This window comes from Ictidomys tridecemlineatus, chromosome 1 (genome assembly GCF_052094955.1).
Source record: "Ictidomys tridecemlineatus isolate mIctTri1 chromosome 1, mIctTri1.hap1, whole genome shotgun sequence".
In the NCBI taxonomy this organism is placed as follows: domain Eukaryota; kingdom Metazoa; phylum Chordata; class Mammalia; order Rodentia; family Sciuridae; genus Ictidomys; species Ictidomys tridecemlineatus.
The window spans coordinates 779,902-797,568 of NC_135477.1; the positions used below are offsets into that span (position 1 = coordinate 779,902).

The 17,667-nt window shown below is 51.3% G+C and overlaps 1 protein-coding gene across 4 annotated transcripts in view; it reads right to left on the reverse strand.

Annotated features, from left to right (window-relative positions):
• Inpp5a (inositol polyphosphate-5-phosphatase A) overlaps positions 1 to 17,667 on the reverse strand; it is a 174,248-nt gene that overhangs the window by 48,849 nt on the left and 107,732 nt on the right. For all 4 annotated transcript variants that reach the window (XM_078023874.1, XM_078023871.1, XM_078023864.1 and 1 more), the window contains 3 exons: positions 12,752 to 12,855; positions 3,111 to 3,163; positions 1,484 to 1,603 (listed from right to left, as the gene is read on the reverse strand). In XM_078023874.1, the coding sequence (XP_077880000.1) occupies positions 1,484 to 1,603; positions 3,111 to 3,163; positions 12,752 to 12,855 (277 nt within the window). The remainder of the gene's footprint in view (positions 1 to 1,483; positions 1,604 to 3,110; positions 3,164 to 12,751; positions 12,856 to 17,667) is intronic.

The following is a 17,667-nucleotide window of genomic DNA, read 5'->3' on the forward strand; positions in this document are numbered from 1 at the left end:
GGGGCCTCCCTTTGTGATCCCACCTGACCCCAGGGACTCCTCAGGACACCCCTCAGGCCACAGGTCCTGCTTGCTGGGGAGGAATATGCCCAGACTCAGGGTCTCCTCTCGTGGGCTATCTCGGCTCTGCCCTCAGGGACCAGACAGTGCTGGGTGCACACATGAAGGACACGGGGGCAGGCCTCTCCAGGTGCACTCTTCTTCCCTCAGTGGAGACCTCCTGAGAAGCCTCCCAGAGGCTCGGAGCACCCGACGCCTTGTCCTGGCTCTGCCTCCCGACACCAGCCTTTGGCACACCATGGCCAGGGCTTCTGTCCACAGGCCATGGACAGCTAGCTGTACGACCACGCCAGGCATGGGTGGTGGCCTGGGAACAGCATGTCCTTTCTGCTGAGCTTGATGCCATGCTCACAGACCTCACGTTTTTCCAGGAGTATGGATAAAAAGTGCCCTATGATGGCATTTCAAAAAAAAACGGGGGTGAGCAGGTGCAGGAAGAAGGGAGGCCAGGCCCTGGCAATGGAAAGGCCAAAGTCTGATGGGGGAGAGGATGATTCAGAGCACATGAGGCCCCCATCCTCACTCAGGCACAATGCGTGCTCCTCATGACGGGGCTGGGGGTCAGGGAGGTCCCTTGGGAACTGTGGGCTCTGGTGAAATCAGAGACCCCTCAGGGCAAATGCCTGTCTTAAGCCTATGGGATGTTTTTGTTGTAAGCTCCAGTTGACACTGGCCATGGGAAGAAGCTGGGAGAAGAGGGTTCCAATGTGAGGACCACAAAGAGTGAGCAGAGAGTACACCCAGACTTGGCTGCCTAAGCTAAACTTTAGCAAAAGGCCCATCTGCACATCAGCTTCGACCCTACTGAAGGTCACCTGGGACGTTACAGAGGACGGAGGACCTGGAGCACCCAGGTAGGAGGAGCCAGGGCAGCTGGGAGCCCAGGCAGAAGGAGGGCAGCCCCTATCTTGATGGTCACCGAGGCCCACAGCCCTTCCCAGGAAGCGAGGCCTGGCCAGCTGGATGGCAGAAGGGCATAGCAGGTGGAGCTGCACTGTGCAGGGCTGTGCAGAAAGACCCCCAAACTGACCCTACGCACCTGGGTGTGGCTCTACGCTGTCCAGACCCTGAGTGCAGCACCTGGGAGTCACCAGACAGGGCCAAAGCTGTGGGAAGACGCTGCCCTGCCAGTGCAACCCAGGAAGCATCTGTTTTTGAGCCCAGAGCCAGATTCAGCTGCTGTGATGTGGAGTGACATCACTGTCAGAACTTATGTCCTGCCACTGTCTTCACGGTGCTGTTTTCTTCTCTTTCCCACAAATGTGGAAGGGAAGGGATGTTATGGTGAGGGCCTGCTCAAGCCAGGGCATGAGGTTAGGGCTCTCAGAGCCTCGATGGTTGGCATTCCAAGGGCCACTGCCAAACAGGAAAAAATGAACCACAAGGCCACGTTCTGAAGTGGACAGGGCACAGCAGCACCTACCTGTCAAGCACGTAGCCCAGGGCCTTGTGCCGGATGCCCGAGTACACAGAAGGGCTTGTCTCCCAGGCCACTAAGTTGGATGCATCATGGAAAAGGTGGATGTTTACCAAGTCGAAGGCACTGTGGTGAAGAGAGAAAAGGACCAGGCGATCGTCAGCCAGCATCCTTGGCTGCCCTAAGCAGGCCCCCCCCCCCCCCGTGCCCTGGAGAGCGTGCGTCAGCACCTGCCTTCTCCGTGGGGGAGCCACTGGTCCACCCACCCACCTGTCCTCAGCCACACCTGTAGCAGTAGCACCTGAGGCCAGGGGGTGCGAGACCTCTCGTTAAGTCTCCAATAACCCTTACAAATGCAGGCACCCTGGCCAGGTCAAGCAAGGGCTGTCTTTAAGGAAAGGACCTGTACAGGATTTCAGAACCTACCACAACTGTGTGCTGAGCAAGGAGAAGGGAGCTCCCCTCCGGTCTTCAGTCCCAGCAGCCCAAGCTGCTGAGGCCAGCCCACTGCATCACCATCAGGGACCCCACAGTGGGAGACAGGGGCCAGGTGCACAAAGGCAGGCAGGCAGGCAGGCAGGCAGGCAGGCAGGCAGAGCACACAGCCTGAGGAAGACCCTCAGCAGCCTCACTGGACCCCTCCACACACAAGGACGTGGCAAGGCTGGAATCTGCTTTGGAGAAGCCTTTCCCACACCCTGGAGAATGCCAAGGATCCCCAGCTGGTGTGGATGTGCCCTTCATCAGGAGGTCCTACCACTACTCCAAGTGCTCACTGCCACATGGATTCCTCTGTAGGACACTGACACTGGGCCTCGTCCCCTTGGCAGCAGAAGCCATCCAGGAGAGCCTGCAGGTCTGTGCTCTCCTTCCCCAGCCCAATGATCACCCCAGGTGTCCACACCCATGGTGTCCCTCCTACACTGGATCAGGGCTAGTCCCTGAGACCCAGGGCAAAGGGCAGCAGGACGGTGGCCACCCTCCTCTTGCATTAGATCACAAGGGACTAGAGCCCCACCTGTGTTCTTCTGTCTCCCTTTCCCCCTGCCCAAGTGCATGGGGAGGAATGGGCTTTTACTACTACGATGGGCAAGCTCAGAAAAGTGTCCCACAGCCCACAGGACCCTGGTCAGACCCCAGTTGAGCAACAGAAGCCAAAGTCCAGGCAATGGCTGACTCTGAAGTTGGGAGCAGAAGGTGGGTCTGTTCTATAGCAGCAAGGGTTCAGAAATCCCTGGAGGGAGGGTAAAACCTCATGAGGGATTCCACCACCACCATGGGGCAGGGAGGCCAGGAGCTATGGGAGGTCTGTCTTAAGGAAGGTGGTCATAGACAACTCAGACCCAGCTTTGCTCAGGTCCTGGTTAGCACAGGTCCTGGTCACAACAGGTTGCAGCCAGAGGGCCCACTGGAGGCTCCCTGAGGACCTAGCTGTGTCTTCATTTGTGCCAAGCATCCAAAGTTCCAATGTACAGAAAACGAGCAACAACTCTGCACCGTGTGCATCACCCACAAACTAAAAAGGTCACAGAGTGCCTGTGGGGGGTCAGGCAAGACCAGGAACACAGCAGGAGGTCAGAGCACTCTGAGTGTCACGAAGAGGAGACAGGTGGTCCTGCACCCAGGAACATACCAGTCAGCAATGCACCACCTCGTCCGGATGAAGCCTTTTCTTGACCATTTGCACTGAAAAACAAAGGTCAGACAGTGAGTCAGCACAGAAGAGCGCTGTGCTCTTGGCGCTGAAAGCACTCTGCAAGGCATGCTCGCCAGAGCGCGGGGTCCTGAGGGCCAGCGAGCCAGCCCACCCGAGACGTCCACAGCAAGGAGCCTGGCGTGGGAAGGCATGAGAAGTACCACCCCAGCACAGCATGGGACTGGCATTTATTCACAAGCAGGGTGGCCCCAAGGAAGAACTGCTGTCTGAATGTGTTCCCAAAGACATGCTGACATCCTACTGCCAGTGCACTGGTACTGAGGGGCCTCTCAGGAGCCAGTCACCAGGGCCCTTCCTTCCCAATGCTAATATACTTACGGAAGGGCTTGCCAAGGGGAGTCTGGGCCCTTTTGCCCCTTCCTTTCCTTTTGCCACTCAGGGAGACAACATTTGGCTCCAAGAGGACAGAGCCCTCACCAGACACTAAATCTGCCAGCATCTGGGTCTTGAGCCCTGTTATGGTTTGGATGTGAGGTGTCCCCAAATGCTCACATGTGAGACAATGCAAGAATTGGAGGAGAAATGATTGAGTCATGGCCCTCATCTAATCGGCGAATCCCTGATGGGACTGACTGAGTGGTAACTGGAGGCAGGTGGGGTGTGGCTAGACGAAGTGGTTCATTGGGAACGTGGCTCTGGTGTATATATTTTGTATCTGGAGAATGAAGTCTCACTCTCTGCTTGCTGATCTCCATGTGAGCTGCTTCTCTCTGCCACACACTCTGCTGTGACGTTCAGCCTTACCTCGAGCCCCAAGGAATAGAGCCTGCTGTCTATGGATGGAGACCTCTGAAACCGTGAACCCCCAAATAAAACTTTTCTTCTCTACATTTGTGCTGGTCAGGTCCCTTAGTCACCGCAGCAAAAAAAGCTGACTATTAAAATAGGACCCCAGGTGGAGAGCCTGAGATGAATCCCTGCTGTTTCCAAGCCACTAGCCTAAGGCATCCCTCTGACACATGTTCTCTCCCAGAAACTGAGAGGACACTTGCAGGTTTTCCTCACCCTCCTCAGGTTGGTCCAGAGCAGCAGGAAGGGGTAGCGCAGGGCAAGTCAGGGGCTAGACAGAGTGCCTGTCCACCACAGAAGGTTCTGGGCCTGGGGTACCCCAATGGACTGCGGATCACTCAGATCCTCAGTCCTCAAAGTAGTGCCCTGAGAAATGAGCTCCAAGGAATATTGTGTTTGGCACTTTACTTCCTTATCTAATAGAACAGTTTTGGTGGTTAAAATAAAGCCCTGCCCTTGACCTCACATCTCTCAACATGGCCCAATTCTTCTGCTTCCCTTACTCGCCACGCTCCCTTGGACCACAGAAGTCCAAACACATGGCTGTCAGTCCTCCCACTCGCATCCCATCTTCAAGGGTAGTTCAGATCCTAATTGCAGTACTCAGCTCAATTGATGCCTTCAAGGTCACGCTGACCTCCACACAGACTCTAAGGTGCCTGCTCCTCCTGTGTTTAACCTCATCAGCCACCCTCTGCAAGTCTCCTCCCTGCTCTCCACTACCACATGGGGCTCTGGGTATTGGGACATCAGGACTAGGGGCTCCTCTTCCTGACTCACGTGCTCCTGCCAGCCCTTCGGATGCTTCTGCCCAGCCTCCAGCTCCTTCTGTGCTGGGGACTCTGGGTGCTGGCCTGTTGCCCACCTTCTGCTGGGCTCTGATGCCCTTGCTCTCTTGCTAGAGAACCACACTTGGGGAGCTCTAGCTGTCAGTCCTCGTGGCATGTCTTCTTCCCGTCAGTTTAAATTTTTTTTTTTTTTTGTCATCAATGTTCTCAAGTACCTGGGTATAGACCAATTCTTAAATGCCCTGCTCTGAATCCTGAAGACACTAAGCTGGAAAACTCAATTCTTTATTTGGGAAGTTTCCCCTTACATTTCCCAACACTGCTCCCCATTGTTTCTCTCTGGAATTTCTTTTAGATGAATTGTTGAGCTACTTGGTGGGGCTATCATGTCTTTTCACTGCTCCTTTCTATAAGAATAAAAAACATCCAGGTGCCCACCTGAAATCCCAGAGGCTCAAGAGATTGAGGAAGGAGGATCACAAGTTCAAAACCAGCCTCTGGAACTTAGGGAGACCCTGTCTCAAAATAAAAGGGATGGGATGTGGCTCAGTGGTTAAGTACCCCTGAGTTTAGTCCCTGGTGCCAAAAAATAAAAAATAAAAAACCTGTGGGCACACAGGTGGAGAAGCTGAGTCACTGGGGTTTTCATTCTGTCCCTGGTGAGTGGAGTTCCTCTCAGCCTCTGGGTGGCCGTGTTCTGAGCTCTTTCCTCCGATATACCTTTCTACCATGATGCTCTGCCTCATCCTGGGTCCAAAGGTAGGTGTCAGCTGACCATGGACTAGAACCTTGGAACCTGTGAGCCAAAATGAACTTTTCATCCTCCACACTGTTCTTGTCAGTTCTTTTGGTCGCAGTGATGAAAACCAACTGAGACGTCCACCGTGCATGTGTGCACCACAGTTCTTATCCATTCATTTGCTGATGGACACCTAGGCGGTTTCATAGTTCACCCTTGTGAACTGTGTAGCTGTCAACACACTGGGAATGATATTGGCAAGTCACATCTTTACAGTGTGTGCAAGTACAAACATGTCACAATGAGTCCCACCATCACATACGATTCAAAAAGTATGGAAAAGGAAGTAAAAACATGAACCTAAGCAAAAATCCTATCTCTTGACTATGCTGTAAATAAACTCCTTAATAACATTTTCCAATTCACTAAGTCTCTCTGTTCACCTCTGATTTATAATCTATTATGTCCCTTCTAATGACTATGTTTCTATAGACTGGTTTTCAGGTCCCTTGATCCTATTTCTCTGTGAGTGAATACCATCTTAATTAATAAACTTTATCATGTGTCTCTCTGAGCACTCTAAACATACTCATTATCAGGTCTCTGTCAGCTCATTCAACCCCATTTCCTTCATTTTCTCCTAATTCACCTCACCCCCCGGGTTTGCAGCCCACACACCTGCTTTTTCTGCCATCTCCTGAACAGGCGGTGCCCTGTCCACTTCACCTTGTAATACCCTGGCTGTGCCACAGGAGCACCAGATGGATCCTGGGAGGCCCCACTCCCTGGTGACACCAAGGTGCCTACCAAGTGCCCACAGGGCCCACAGACGGCTCTGGCCTGTCTCTTTCCAGGACTAGTCTTGTGTCTCTCACTTCTGACATTCCAGGCCTAGGAAGGAGACTTTTTTTTTTTTTTTTAAATCAATCACAGATTTTATTTTACAGAGCAGTTCTAGGTATACAGAAGAATCAAGCAGAAGGTACAGAAGGGTCGCCCATGCTGCTCCCACCCCTTCTGCTCTGCCTGTCCAGGTGTGCTGGCTCTGTCCCTGCAGCCTGCTGGGCTCAGGTCATACTACCTGCAGGATGACAAAGGCTGTACAAAAGCTCCTGGACACTGGTAAGGTGTTACCTGAACAGAGTGGCACTGAAAGGAATGTAGGGCTTACCTGTCCCAGGTCAGACACTTGCTGTCATTACAGACCAGGCCTTCAGAATCAGCAGGTGGCTTCCTAGGAAGGCCATGTGCCCACAGGAGCGTTGGTAAAACAGATGGATCTGAGCTGGGAGGAGAGCTGGTGCTGCAGAGGCCACTCCGCAGTCAGGCACCAAGCCAGGAGGGCAAGCCTGGTGGACCCTCTCCTCATACACCCTGTGCCCCAGACAGACTGTCGGCTTCCTCCAGCCTGTTCATGTCTGAATCCATTCCATGCTTTCCTGGGAAGCCTGCTGCCAGCAACAGCCACAGCTCTTTACCTACAGCCTGCCCGATGTCTCATGGTCAGCACCAATGCCCCTTGGGCCAGGGCCCAGCTTCTCTGCAGTTGTGAGGATGGGGCCCAGATGGGGGGGCCTCGGTACCAAGAGGAGAGGACAGAGCCCACGCCCCTGGGAATGCTGTGAGATGGGGAGGGCTGTCACCCACCTCACCAGGGCACAGCTGAGGCTTCCCTTCCTCTCTTACCCTCATCGCCTCCTCTCCGCCTGGTCACCTGGCTGTGGCTAGGTGGCCTCTAACTGCAGAATCAGGGAATGAAGGACGGGCCCCACAGGCTCACCATGCAGGACCTGCCTAGGCAACTCAGTTGCTTTGAGAGCTGGTCTTGATCCTGTCACCACCACGGTTCCCTCTAAATGAGTCATCAGAGGAGGGGCTCTGGTGGCTTCTAGGCCCCCTGCTTTCTCTTCCCTCAGCACAGGCACCTCCAGAGTGACCATCACATCTTCCTGGACTTTTCCAGTGGCCCATCATCTGACTGCCTTCTCCAAGCTCGAACACCACACTGTGTGAACGCACACCCTGTCACACACCCAGCACCTCTAGGATGCACTTACTCACCCACAGCAGCCAACAGCTTACTGCCATTACACGTGGGACACACTTACAAATGTTTGGAACAAAAATTAACTAATTATTGCTCCCCTCAGTTTTCTGCTTCGTGTAAGTGAAGGTATGTATGCATGTATGTCCTGAGTGTACACGCACACCTCTGGCCAGCACATGGTTTCACAAGGCAGGGGCCTTCATTTCTCCCCACAGGGCAGAGCCCAAGGACACACAGGTTGCAAGAGCACACTGAGCTGGGGCAGCCCTGGGGCAGGGTGTGCCAGAGGCAAGTGGCTACCAGTCCACAGGAGGGTTCCTCCCTGGAAGCAGTGGAACCAGATGAGCTGCAGGGGGCCAGCAATCACCCCTGCAGGTGCTGGCAGGTGCACTGAGCCCCACACTGAATACACCTGCTGCCCTCTGGAACTCACCACAGCAGCTAACAGCTTATTGCCATTACACGTGGGACACACTTACAAATGTTTGGACCAAAAATTAACTAATTATTGCTCCCCTCAGTTTTCTGCTTCATGTAAGTGAAGGTACGTATGCATGTATGTCCTGAGTGTACATGTACATGTGTGTCCTATTTAAATATTTCACTTTCCAAAACAATGGGGCATTATTTGCAGTAATTATATTAGTAGACTGAATACATACAATAGAAGACACAATGTTATTTTTGTATAGCATAAGTTGGTAATATTGTATAGTATAATTTGCTATAGTATAAATTGGTAATGTCTTAAGAGTTCTGAAGACATTTTTAACTTATTTACAGATAAATTTAAGCATAATTTTGTTATAGTCAAATGTTTTGATGAGATATTTGCAGAAAATGTGTTCCTTTTGAGGAACTATAATCACAATTGGTTCAAATTGCTTTTCTGAAAGAGTCTATAACATGAAAAATGGCACAATGCATAACACTGACACTTACAACCTGTGACCCTGAGATTTTCCCACATGTTCTTCTGTCTGGGCTGGGATACAGCACCAGTCCTTTCAGAGACCATGAGAAAGACAGCCTCACCCTCAGTGTCTCATGGACCCTTCTGCCACCAGAAGGTGGTCAATAGAGAGGAAAGTGGGGCCCCACCTGTCCAAGACCACCAGCCTGTTGAGAAAGGATCAGAGCTGGGATCCACTTCCCTACTTCCTGGGCCAAAGTTCCTTTCCCCTTCCTGCTTCTGGCCCAGCCTGAGCACTCAGGGTCAAGGTGGGGAGGGGTGGCCCAAAGGCACTGATTCCCCCAGTCATCAATGGTGCAGGAACCTTTCTGACAGAGATCCTCAGAGTGACATCCCCAGGTACTCCCCCCAAATACACATGCACACACACACAGGCCCACACACGAACACATGCAGCCATATGCACAGATGTACACACAGACATTCTCATGCATAGATTTGGCTGTGCTCAGGGTGTATGGTGGAAAGCACAGGGATAAGAATCCTGGGTCCTGCTACAGGCCCACATGCTCAGGACCTCAGGGGCTCCTGGAAGTCCCCAGACGTAGATGTTATTGCCTGGGCTGCTGCAAATGAAACCACATTTATGGGTGGAGTGGAGGCCCCTCAAATGTCTGATGGCTCTCTGCCCTCCTGGTCATGTTCTAGAACTTTCTGGTCACTGAGCACCTTCTGAACCCTTCAGCTGTGGACTCCCAGGACTAGACAGGGGTGGCAGCAGCTTCACAGTCCTGGGGAGGAGGCACCCTTGCTCTTGGAGGAGCCACTGAAGTTGAGGTGAAGTCCAAGCCATGCCCACACCTCTCACTCACCACGTGTGGTCTCTGCTTAAGTCCCTGTTAACAGGGCTCCTTGAGCCTGCAGACAGATTGCGAGTACAGGCGGTTTCATCTACTAAAAGACCGCATAAATCGCAGCAGAGGAGAAAGAGGGGCTGGGGGAGGTTATCGCCCTGCAGCCCTGCCGTGAAAGGCCTGCTTGGAGCATTAGTGGGATTAATTCATCTCTCACCAGAGCTGGCGGCAGGGCCTATGATCTATGGTAACAACCAATTTCTCACTACGGGCAAGAGGAAAAAAATGATTCAGCCCGATCGACTACACAAATCTGCTTTTTAAAAATGGCCTCACATTATCTGGAGTGTTGCTCCCAGAGGCGTCATCTGAAATTCATGCCAAGCCAAAAGCACCCATAAATCAACAGAGAAAGTTTTGTTAGTTTTAGATGCAGTGGGCTATAATTATTTAGAATTGCATTATGCTTCTATCAAGGTAATTACATTTAAATTATCCCTAAGTGATGGCAATAAAAGAAAGAGAAATCAGTCTTAAACTAATTCCCTCCCCCAAAATGTGCCGGAACATAGTGAAGGGCCTGGCAGAAGGCATGGGAGCAACGAGCCCAAGCAGGGCTGCAGGGGCTCCAGCCAAAGCCTGTCCCCAGCAACAAATTTGCACGGAAGCCCTCAGAGCACAACTTATTTTGTGAAGTCCTGCACATTAAACAGTATCACATTTCCAATATAATATCGGAGTTCATGATTTTAAAATTGAGATCTCCCTTCTATTAATTGCCAGAATGAAAGGAAGCACACAAATCTGTTTGCACAGCACAGGCCATAAGGGCAAATGCACAGGGTCCTAAGACAGCTTCCCTGATGACAACTCCAAGAGAGCCAATGTCCCCACAGGCCCAAGCCTCATTTGCCACAAAGGACTGCTGTCAGCTGACCACCAGGCTGTGGACGGCAACTTGCTGCTCTTGGAGTCTAGGCTGGGGCCCACTCAAAGACACGCCAGGCCCTTCCTTTCTGTGAGCTTGCTCTTCCAGAAACACACTCTGTCCCCTGCCAGAAGATAGGACAGCATGGCCCCAGAGTGAGGCCATAGGGTACAGGAAGGGCCTGGACCCAGGCGGGCACCTTCCTGTGGGAGGGAGAGCACCATTCACATTGGGAAGCACACCTCACCCCACTAGCCCAGGGCACACAGCACTGCCCACGGGGGCCGAGTCGGAGCACCTTCCCTTCGAGGGGCAGCACAGCACAGCAGAGGCCCCCAGACCTCATTGGGCTGGTTCCTCGTGTTGCCAAGGCTGCGGGGTGGCAAGGTGACACCTTCAGAAGAAGCCCTGCTGAAGGCATCAGGGACTCACAAGATGCCACAGAAAGACCTTCCTGTCCGGCTACTCTGCCCAGTGCTTGACTCCTGGCCTTTCCCTGTTCAATAAGAGTACCGTGGTACTTCACAGAGTCCAGGATGCATCCCCACCCTCCAAGGATGGACAGAAGGTGAGACAAGATTCTGGAATCATGAGTGAGGTAATCACTGGAATCACGGGCACCAGCGAGGCCACGCACACTCCCAGGAAAAAAGGTTGCTTGATGGGCCCTGGAGAGAACACCACTCTCCCAGGACACGTGGGAGCTGAGCACACGGTACAGACATGGGCACAAGGCTCTTAGGAGACGACATGCAACAATGGGGAGCAGGTCTTGGGCACAGGCTCACACCAGCTCTGTCTTCAGGGGCCCATGATCTGCTATAGATTCACCACCCTCTTATCAACATTTGAGCCAGTTTAAAGTAGCATTTAAAAGACAAAGTTGCAAAGAAAGATACTCAAACTGCCTGGGGATACCTCACCACTACACTACTGCCTGTGCCCTGTGTCCAACACTGCCCCCTTCAGTTCACCTGCCTGGCCTTGGTCCAGCTCTGGCTTCCCCAGAACCCACTGTTTCCTCTTATACCCTTCAAGTCTGCTCTGATCAAAGATGAGACCTGGGTCAGGGTCGGCCCCAAAGAGGTATCTACCAGACTGAGGGCCAGTGTGGGGCGGACGGAGGCTTGAGCTCGGCTATAACTGGCTTCCTGTCCACAGAGGCTCTGAGGTTACTGCAGGCCCCACTGGCTTTGCCCACAGCAATGTTGTATTGATACATGGAAGGTCCCAAGTTTTTCTGCTCTCCTCTCTGAACCCCAGACACTGGGTGCAGAGGGGGCAAAGAAGCGGAGCCTGGGGGCAGGCCTGCGCCAGCTGAGCACAGGAGGCTGGCCCACTGACACCATGTCCTTGGCCTGCGGAGGATGGATGAGGAAGCCGAGTCATAGGGTGACAGAGTGCCCATCCTTCATGAGGCGCCACAATCCCTTCACTCAGGCATGGTCATAAAGCAAGTTGATAAAGCTGTGGCCTTGCTCAACATCAGCTCTGCAGGCCAGTGCGGCCACTGTGCTGTGCAGCCCCTCACAGAGAAGGAACTGCAGAAAGGCCTTCTTGGGCTGAGCAGACAAGCCTGGACTCGTCCCCGCACCCGGTAAGAGTGGGCGGGCCGAGGGTAGCAGGCATTGGGGAAGGAGCTCAGTGCCACTTCAGCACTGGAAACACTCTGACCACCAGATAGAAACCCCACTGTGACCTGACAGATGATAAAGGGGCAAGGCCACACACTGTAATCAGCAGGTAAGCTGCACAGGCTCAGAGGGCTCGGAAGATGCCAGCTCTCAGGAAGGGTTGCCAAGTGGCAGAATCCACATGGTGTATACAGCCAACAGCTGCAGACAAATAACAGCCACACACAAGAGGAAAGGCTCCAAAGCCCGCTGGACACAGCGCATCAGGACTGTGCGCTTCTGGGCAGTGAGACAGTAAACCACTCCCTGGCGTTTTAATTCCCAGCCCTCCGTGCGAAGCAGCACAACCCTGGGCATGTCCTGGTGCTGGAGGCTAGCTGTCCAGTAGCTCCACCTGGCTTCAACACTCCTGCCCACTGACACGGGCCCAAGGCCTTGTCTGTTAGAGGACCCTGCCCCAGCCCCTGGCCCTGGGAAGGTGAGAGGCGAACGAACCACGTCCCCGTGTGTCCCGGCACATAGTGACTCCTAGCCACAGTGCAGGCTATTTCTGCCAGTCAGTTGGGCCTCCATGTTCTCTAGGGGGCTGGGTAACTTTCCTGCATGCTTGGGGGAGGGTCTTTTTTCCTGGAAAGGAGGTGCCAAAGAACTGACCAGTCATCTGCTACTGGACTCCACAGGTTCCCTCCACACACATCTAGGACAGCCAGGTCAACCCACATGCATCAGAACCTCCCAGGACAGAATCCTGGAGAATGGCAAAAGCAGGCTGTGGTCACCATCAATAAAGCATGAGTTGGTAACTAAATTTCATTCCTGTTTTGCTCACTCTGAGAAACAAATGCTCTGTTGAGAAAGCCAGTACCTCGGGGAAGTAGTCCTGTGGAAACTTCTCCTTCTCCAGCATGGGGGTGCTCTCCAGGGTGTCCGAGTAGATCTCCTTGCCAGTGACCTTTCTATACTTCTTAGCTGGAAAAGACCAGAAGAATGACGTGAATGACCCCACTGTGGGCCCCATCCAACCAGCATGTGCCACTCAGGCTGTGCCCTGCTGCGTAGCCCTGGCATTCAGGCAGGTCCTCAGTGGGGAGGAGACAGGCCCACCCTTGGCAGCTGCTCTGGACACTCTGTGGCTCGTAAATTCCCGCTCCACGACCTGGACCCTGACACTCCACTTCATTATCCCCTAGGAGCTCCCAGCGGGTAGATTTACAGGGGCTAATTGGCACCCTCTTTTAAAGCCATGAATATATTGAAGAGGGCTGTGGAATGACCATTCACGTAGACCGTCACATGAATTTATTTAATAACATCGATTTCCTCCACACACACAGCCCCATCACTCATATTCCAGGGAAGAGTTTCCATGTCAGATGGAGGGAGGGACGCACCTGCCTGACCAGCTGCTGCCCAGAGCCCCTCGAGTCCCAGAGACATGGCTCCCCGATGCCTCCCTAGGCTGGCAGGGCCTGTGGATGGGGCTGGCCGGGGTTCTGTCTCACATCCCCATGTCCTCAGCGGTATGTGACTAAAGCACCTGACTCCATTTCTCAAATGGCTCCAAAGGCAGGGGCTTGGGGCAGACGGTTGCCAGTCTCTGAAAGACAGCTCGGAGCCTGAGCAGGACGTGGTCCAGAGGCTGCCGTGAGTCAAGGCAGGGCCTGACGGGGCCCAGCCCAGATGGCACCCCAAAGTCCCCTGGGCCAAGAGCAAGCTCTCTCAGGGCGACACTCCTGCAGTGTCACACAGATTCTTGGATTCCAGCTTTGGCACATGTGGCAAGCTATACTGGCAGCTCATATGCAGAATGGCAGCTAAGACCCATGGCTTCCGGAGCGCTAACCACACCATGGCAGTTTGGGGCAGCACAGGAGCAGAGTGAGGGATGTGGTGCCAAGAGCCAGGGCTGAGCCCACTCTGGGTCGACTCACAGAGAGCCAGGCCTGAGGAGACAAGCTGGAGCCTGGCCTGCCTGGGTCTGTGACCCAAGCAGCTCAGATGGGGAGAGGCTGGGCCAGGGCACTGAGCAGCACACATAAGCACTCTCTGACATGGGATTCTGCACCCGTGACCGGGGACTGCCCACATAACGATCCACCAGCTAGGTCCCAGCTGGGCTGAGTGCCTTTGCACCGGGACACTCTGCAGGTAGGCCTGGTACAGGGCTTCTCACAGCAATACCAGGAATACCATGACAGCCTCTGAGGTCTCAGCACCCTGCTCACGATGGACATGCAGGATAGGTACCACGCTAGCATGCAGCTACGGAAGGCGGTGCAGGCTGTGGGGTCCATGGTGTCTCAGGTGGCTGTAGGAAGCCACTGTGCTTGAGAGGAGAAGCAAGGGACTGTCTTGCTTTCCTCTGAGGATGGGGAAGAGACTGGGGCAGGAGTAAAGGGAGGGTCTTCCTTGTTTAAAAAACTGTTTTTTGGAAAACTGTTAGGTTTACACAAAAAGGAGCAATATAGTTCTCACGTGTACCCCCCAACTCCTCTACTGGTATGCAGGTGGCAACTGAGGAACCCGGATGGACATATTATTACAAATGAAGTCCCCTGTCCATTTGGGGCTTCGCTCTTCTTGCTGCACATTCTAAGGGCTCTGACAGATGCATAAGAATGTCCTGTGTCCACCAGTATAGATCGTGCAAAGCAGTATCTTTATCCTAAATGTCCCCTGGGCCACAGGCTCACTGCTCTACCCCAGGCAGCCAACTGGTCTTTCAGTGTCCACTTGGGTTTCCTTTTCCAGACTGAGACTCTACACCAGTCAGCAACTCAGACTCTTCTTCCACCTTCCCGTGTCCTCCAGGGGCCAGGCGGCACTCCAGTCTGCTCACCACCTGCGGAAGACTGCAGAGGACATCTGGAAGCCAGTGGCATGGGCCTTCTGATGGCCCTTCCTCAAAGCTGTTGGAGATTCTGAGGATGTCCCTCTCCACCTAACTTTTATGAGCAGTCCACTTACAGGAAGTAACTCATGCTTCACCTATAGATCAAGTGGACAAGGACTGAAATCTTGAGAACTTTATCTTCCTGAGTCCATTTAAGTGCTGCAACAACATACCGCAGCCTGGAGGGTGTGAGTGATGTGTTTCTCACAGTTCTAGAGGCTGGAAGTCCAGAATGAAGGCGTTGGTGGACTCTGAGTCTGGCAAGTGTCCTCCCATGCTAGAAGGGCAAGCTGGGTCTGGGCCTCTTTCAAGGGCTGTGCCCTCGTGGCCAGGGCCCTCCCAAAGGCCCGTCTCCCGATGTCTTCACTTTGGAATTCAATACAGGAATGGGGGGGTGGTGCGCATACAAGCACTCAGACCACGTGAATAGGGCATAATTCCATTTTCCCAGACCTTTGATTTCTTTCTTTAGAGGTTTATAGTTTTCCTCACAGAGATCTTGGTTTAAATCATATTTTGTTTTGTTTTATTAAGTACTACTTTTAGTGTGTGCTCATGTAAACAGTTTGTTCTTTTAATTCCAAATTCCGCCTGTTATTTGCAGATATGTAGGAAAGCAGTAAGCTGTGTTAACTGTATCCTGCAACACTGCTATAATTGCTTGTAAGTACCAACCTTCTCAGGAGCTGTTGACTTTTTAGGATTCTCTAAAATAGAAAACCATGCCATCTGAGAACAAAGACAACTCTATCCTCTACCCCACCCCCAAATATTCCTTCATTTCTTTTTCTTTCTTTTTTGCCTTTTTCGTCTTATTTCAAGAGCTAAGATTTCCAGTAGGATACCATAGTGGTCGAGAGAGAACATCCTTGCCTTGTTCCTGATCTCTTCCTCAAATTTTCTGTTTACTAATGTCTCATTAATTTTAAAGCTGTAGTTTATTTATTTATTTTTTTACTGACATTTCCTCTCTCTTTTTAACCAAGTTTTTAATCTATTTCTAATTTGCTCAAAGTTTTCATCATGAATGGATGCTATATTCTATCATATGCTTTTCCGTATCTATTGAGTAATCACATAATCTTCTTCCTCAACCTGCTGATATGATGGGTCACATTAGTTGATTTTCAAATGCCAAGCCAGTCTGAAATATCTGGAATGAATCCCAGTCACAGTGTAAAATCCTTCTAATACATTCCTGGGTTCAGTTCCCTAAAATCTTGTTGAGAACACTTGCACTGTGTGAGCACGAGAGACACAGTCTGCAGCGGTCCTTGAGGAGGGCCCTCTGGTTTCGGTAACAGGTGGTAATGCATGCTGGCCCCACAGAACTGAGGAGGCACCCACTGCTCTATCTCCTGAGAGCAAATGTGGACAGCTAGTGGAATCTTCCTTCAGTGCTTGACAGGTTAACTAGGAAACCCATCTGGGCCTGGTGTCTTCTTTTTGATTAATTTTCATTAATGGCTACAGGTTTATTCAGGTTACCTAGCCCTTCTTGTCTGAGGACGAAGAATTGGTCTATCACCTTGTTAAATTAAAGGCATAGACTTTTTCATAACAGTCCTTTATTGTGTTCTTAAGGGATCAGTAGTGTTGGTCTCTCACTGATTTCTGATATTAATAACTTGTGTCTTTTCTTTCTTTTTCTTTTTGGTTAGTATGGCTAGAATTTTATCCATTTTATTGATTTTTTTTCAAAGAACTAATTTTGGTTTTTTGATTTCTCTATTTTTAATTCTGTTGATTTCTGATCTGATTTCTATTATTTCTTTCCTTCTGTTTACTTTGGATTTAATTTTTCTTCCTCGCTTTCCTAAGGTTGAAGGGTAGATCTAAATATCATTTAGATATTTCTTCTAAGATATGCATTTGATGCTATAAATCTCCCTCGCAGCATAGTTATAGCTAATAGTCCATGAATTCTAATAGGCTGCATTTTTCATTTAGTTAAAATATTTTAAAAATTTCTCCTGATACTTCTCATTTCACCCATGTGTTAATCAGAAATGTGTACGCAATCTCCAGATACTTGGGGATTTTCTAGCAATCCCCATGTTTCTGATAACTCATTTAATTCTATTGTGATCTGGGAGCAGACTCCATATGATTTCTCTTCTTTCGAATTTGTGAAGGTGCTCTCTGTGGCCCCAACATGGGCTATCTCACTAAATGTTCCGTGTCAGCTAAAGAAGAAGGTATGTTCTGCTGTGGTTGGATGAATTGCTCCATAAGTGACAATTAGCTCAAGTCGCTTGGTGGTACTGTTGAATTCAACTATGTCCTTAGTGATTTTCTGCCTGCTGGATCTGTCCATTTGTGATAGAGGGTGCCGAAGTTGCCAACTATAATTGTGAGTCCCTCCATTTCTCCTTGCAGATCAGCCTCTGCCGCACATATTTTGATGCTCTGTTGTCATGTACATACACATTGAGGATTGCTACCTCTTGGAGAACTGACATCTTTGTCACTATGTAATGTCTCTTTATGTTGCTGATAATTTCCTTGCTCTGAAGTTTAATTTGTCTGAAAGTAATATAGCTATTCAAGTTTTGGTTTGGATATGTGTCCCTCCAAAGGCTCATGTTCCCAGGTAAAATGATTAGATTACAAGAGTTATCATCTAATTAGTAGATTGATTCACTGATAGGGATTGACTTAGTGGTGACTGTAAGCAGGAGGGGAGTGGCTGGAGGAGGTGGAGATGTGTCTTTGGTCTTGGTGGGTAGAGCCTTCTCTGCTTCCTTCCCCCATGCTCTGCTATCATGATGTTCTCCCTTGGGCCGAGAGGTTTGGAGTCAGCTGTCTACGGACTGAGACCTCTGAAACTGTAAATCAAAATAGATATCTTCCTCTTCTAAATTGTTTTTGTCAGGTCTTTTGGACAC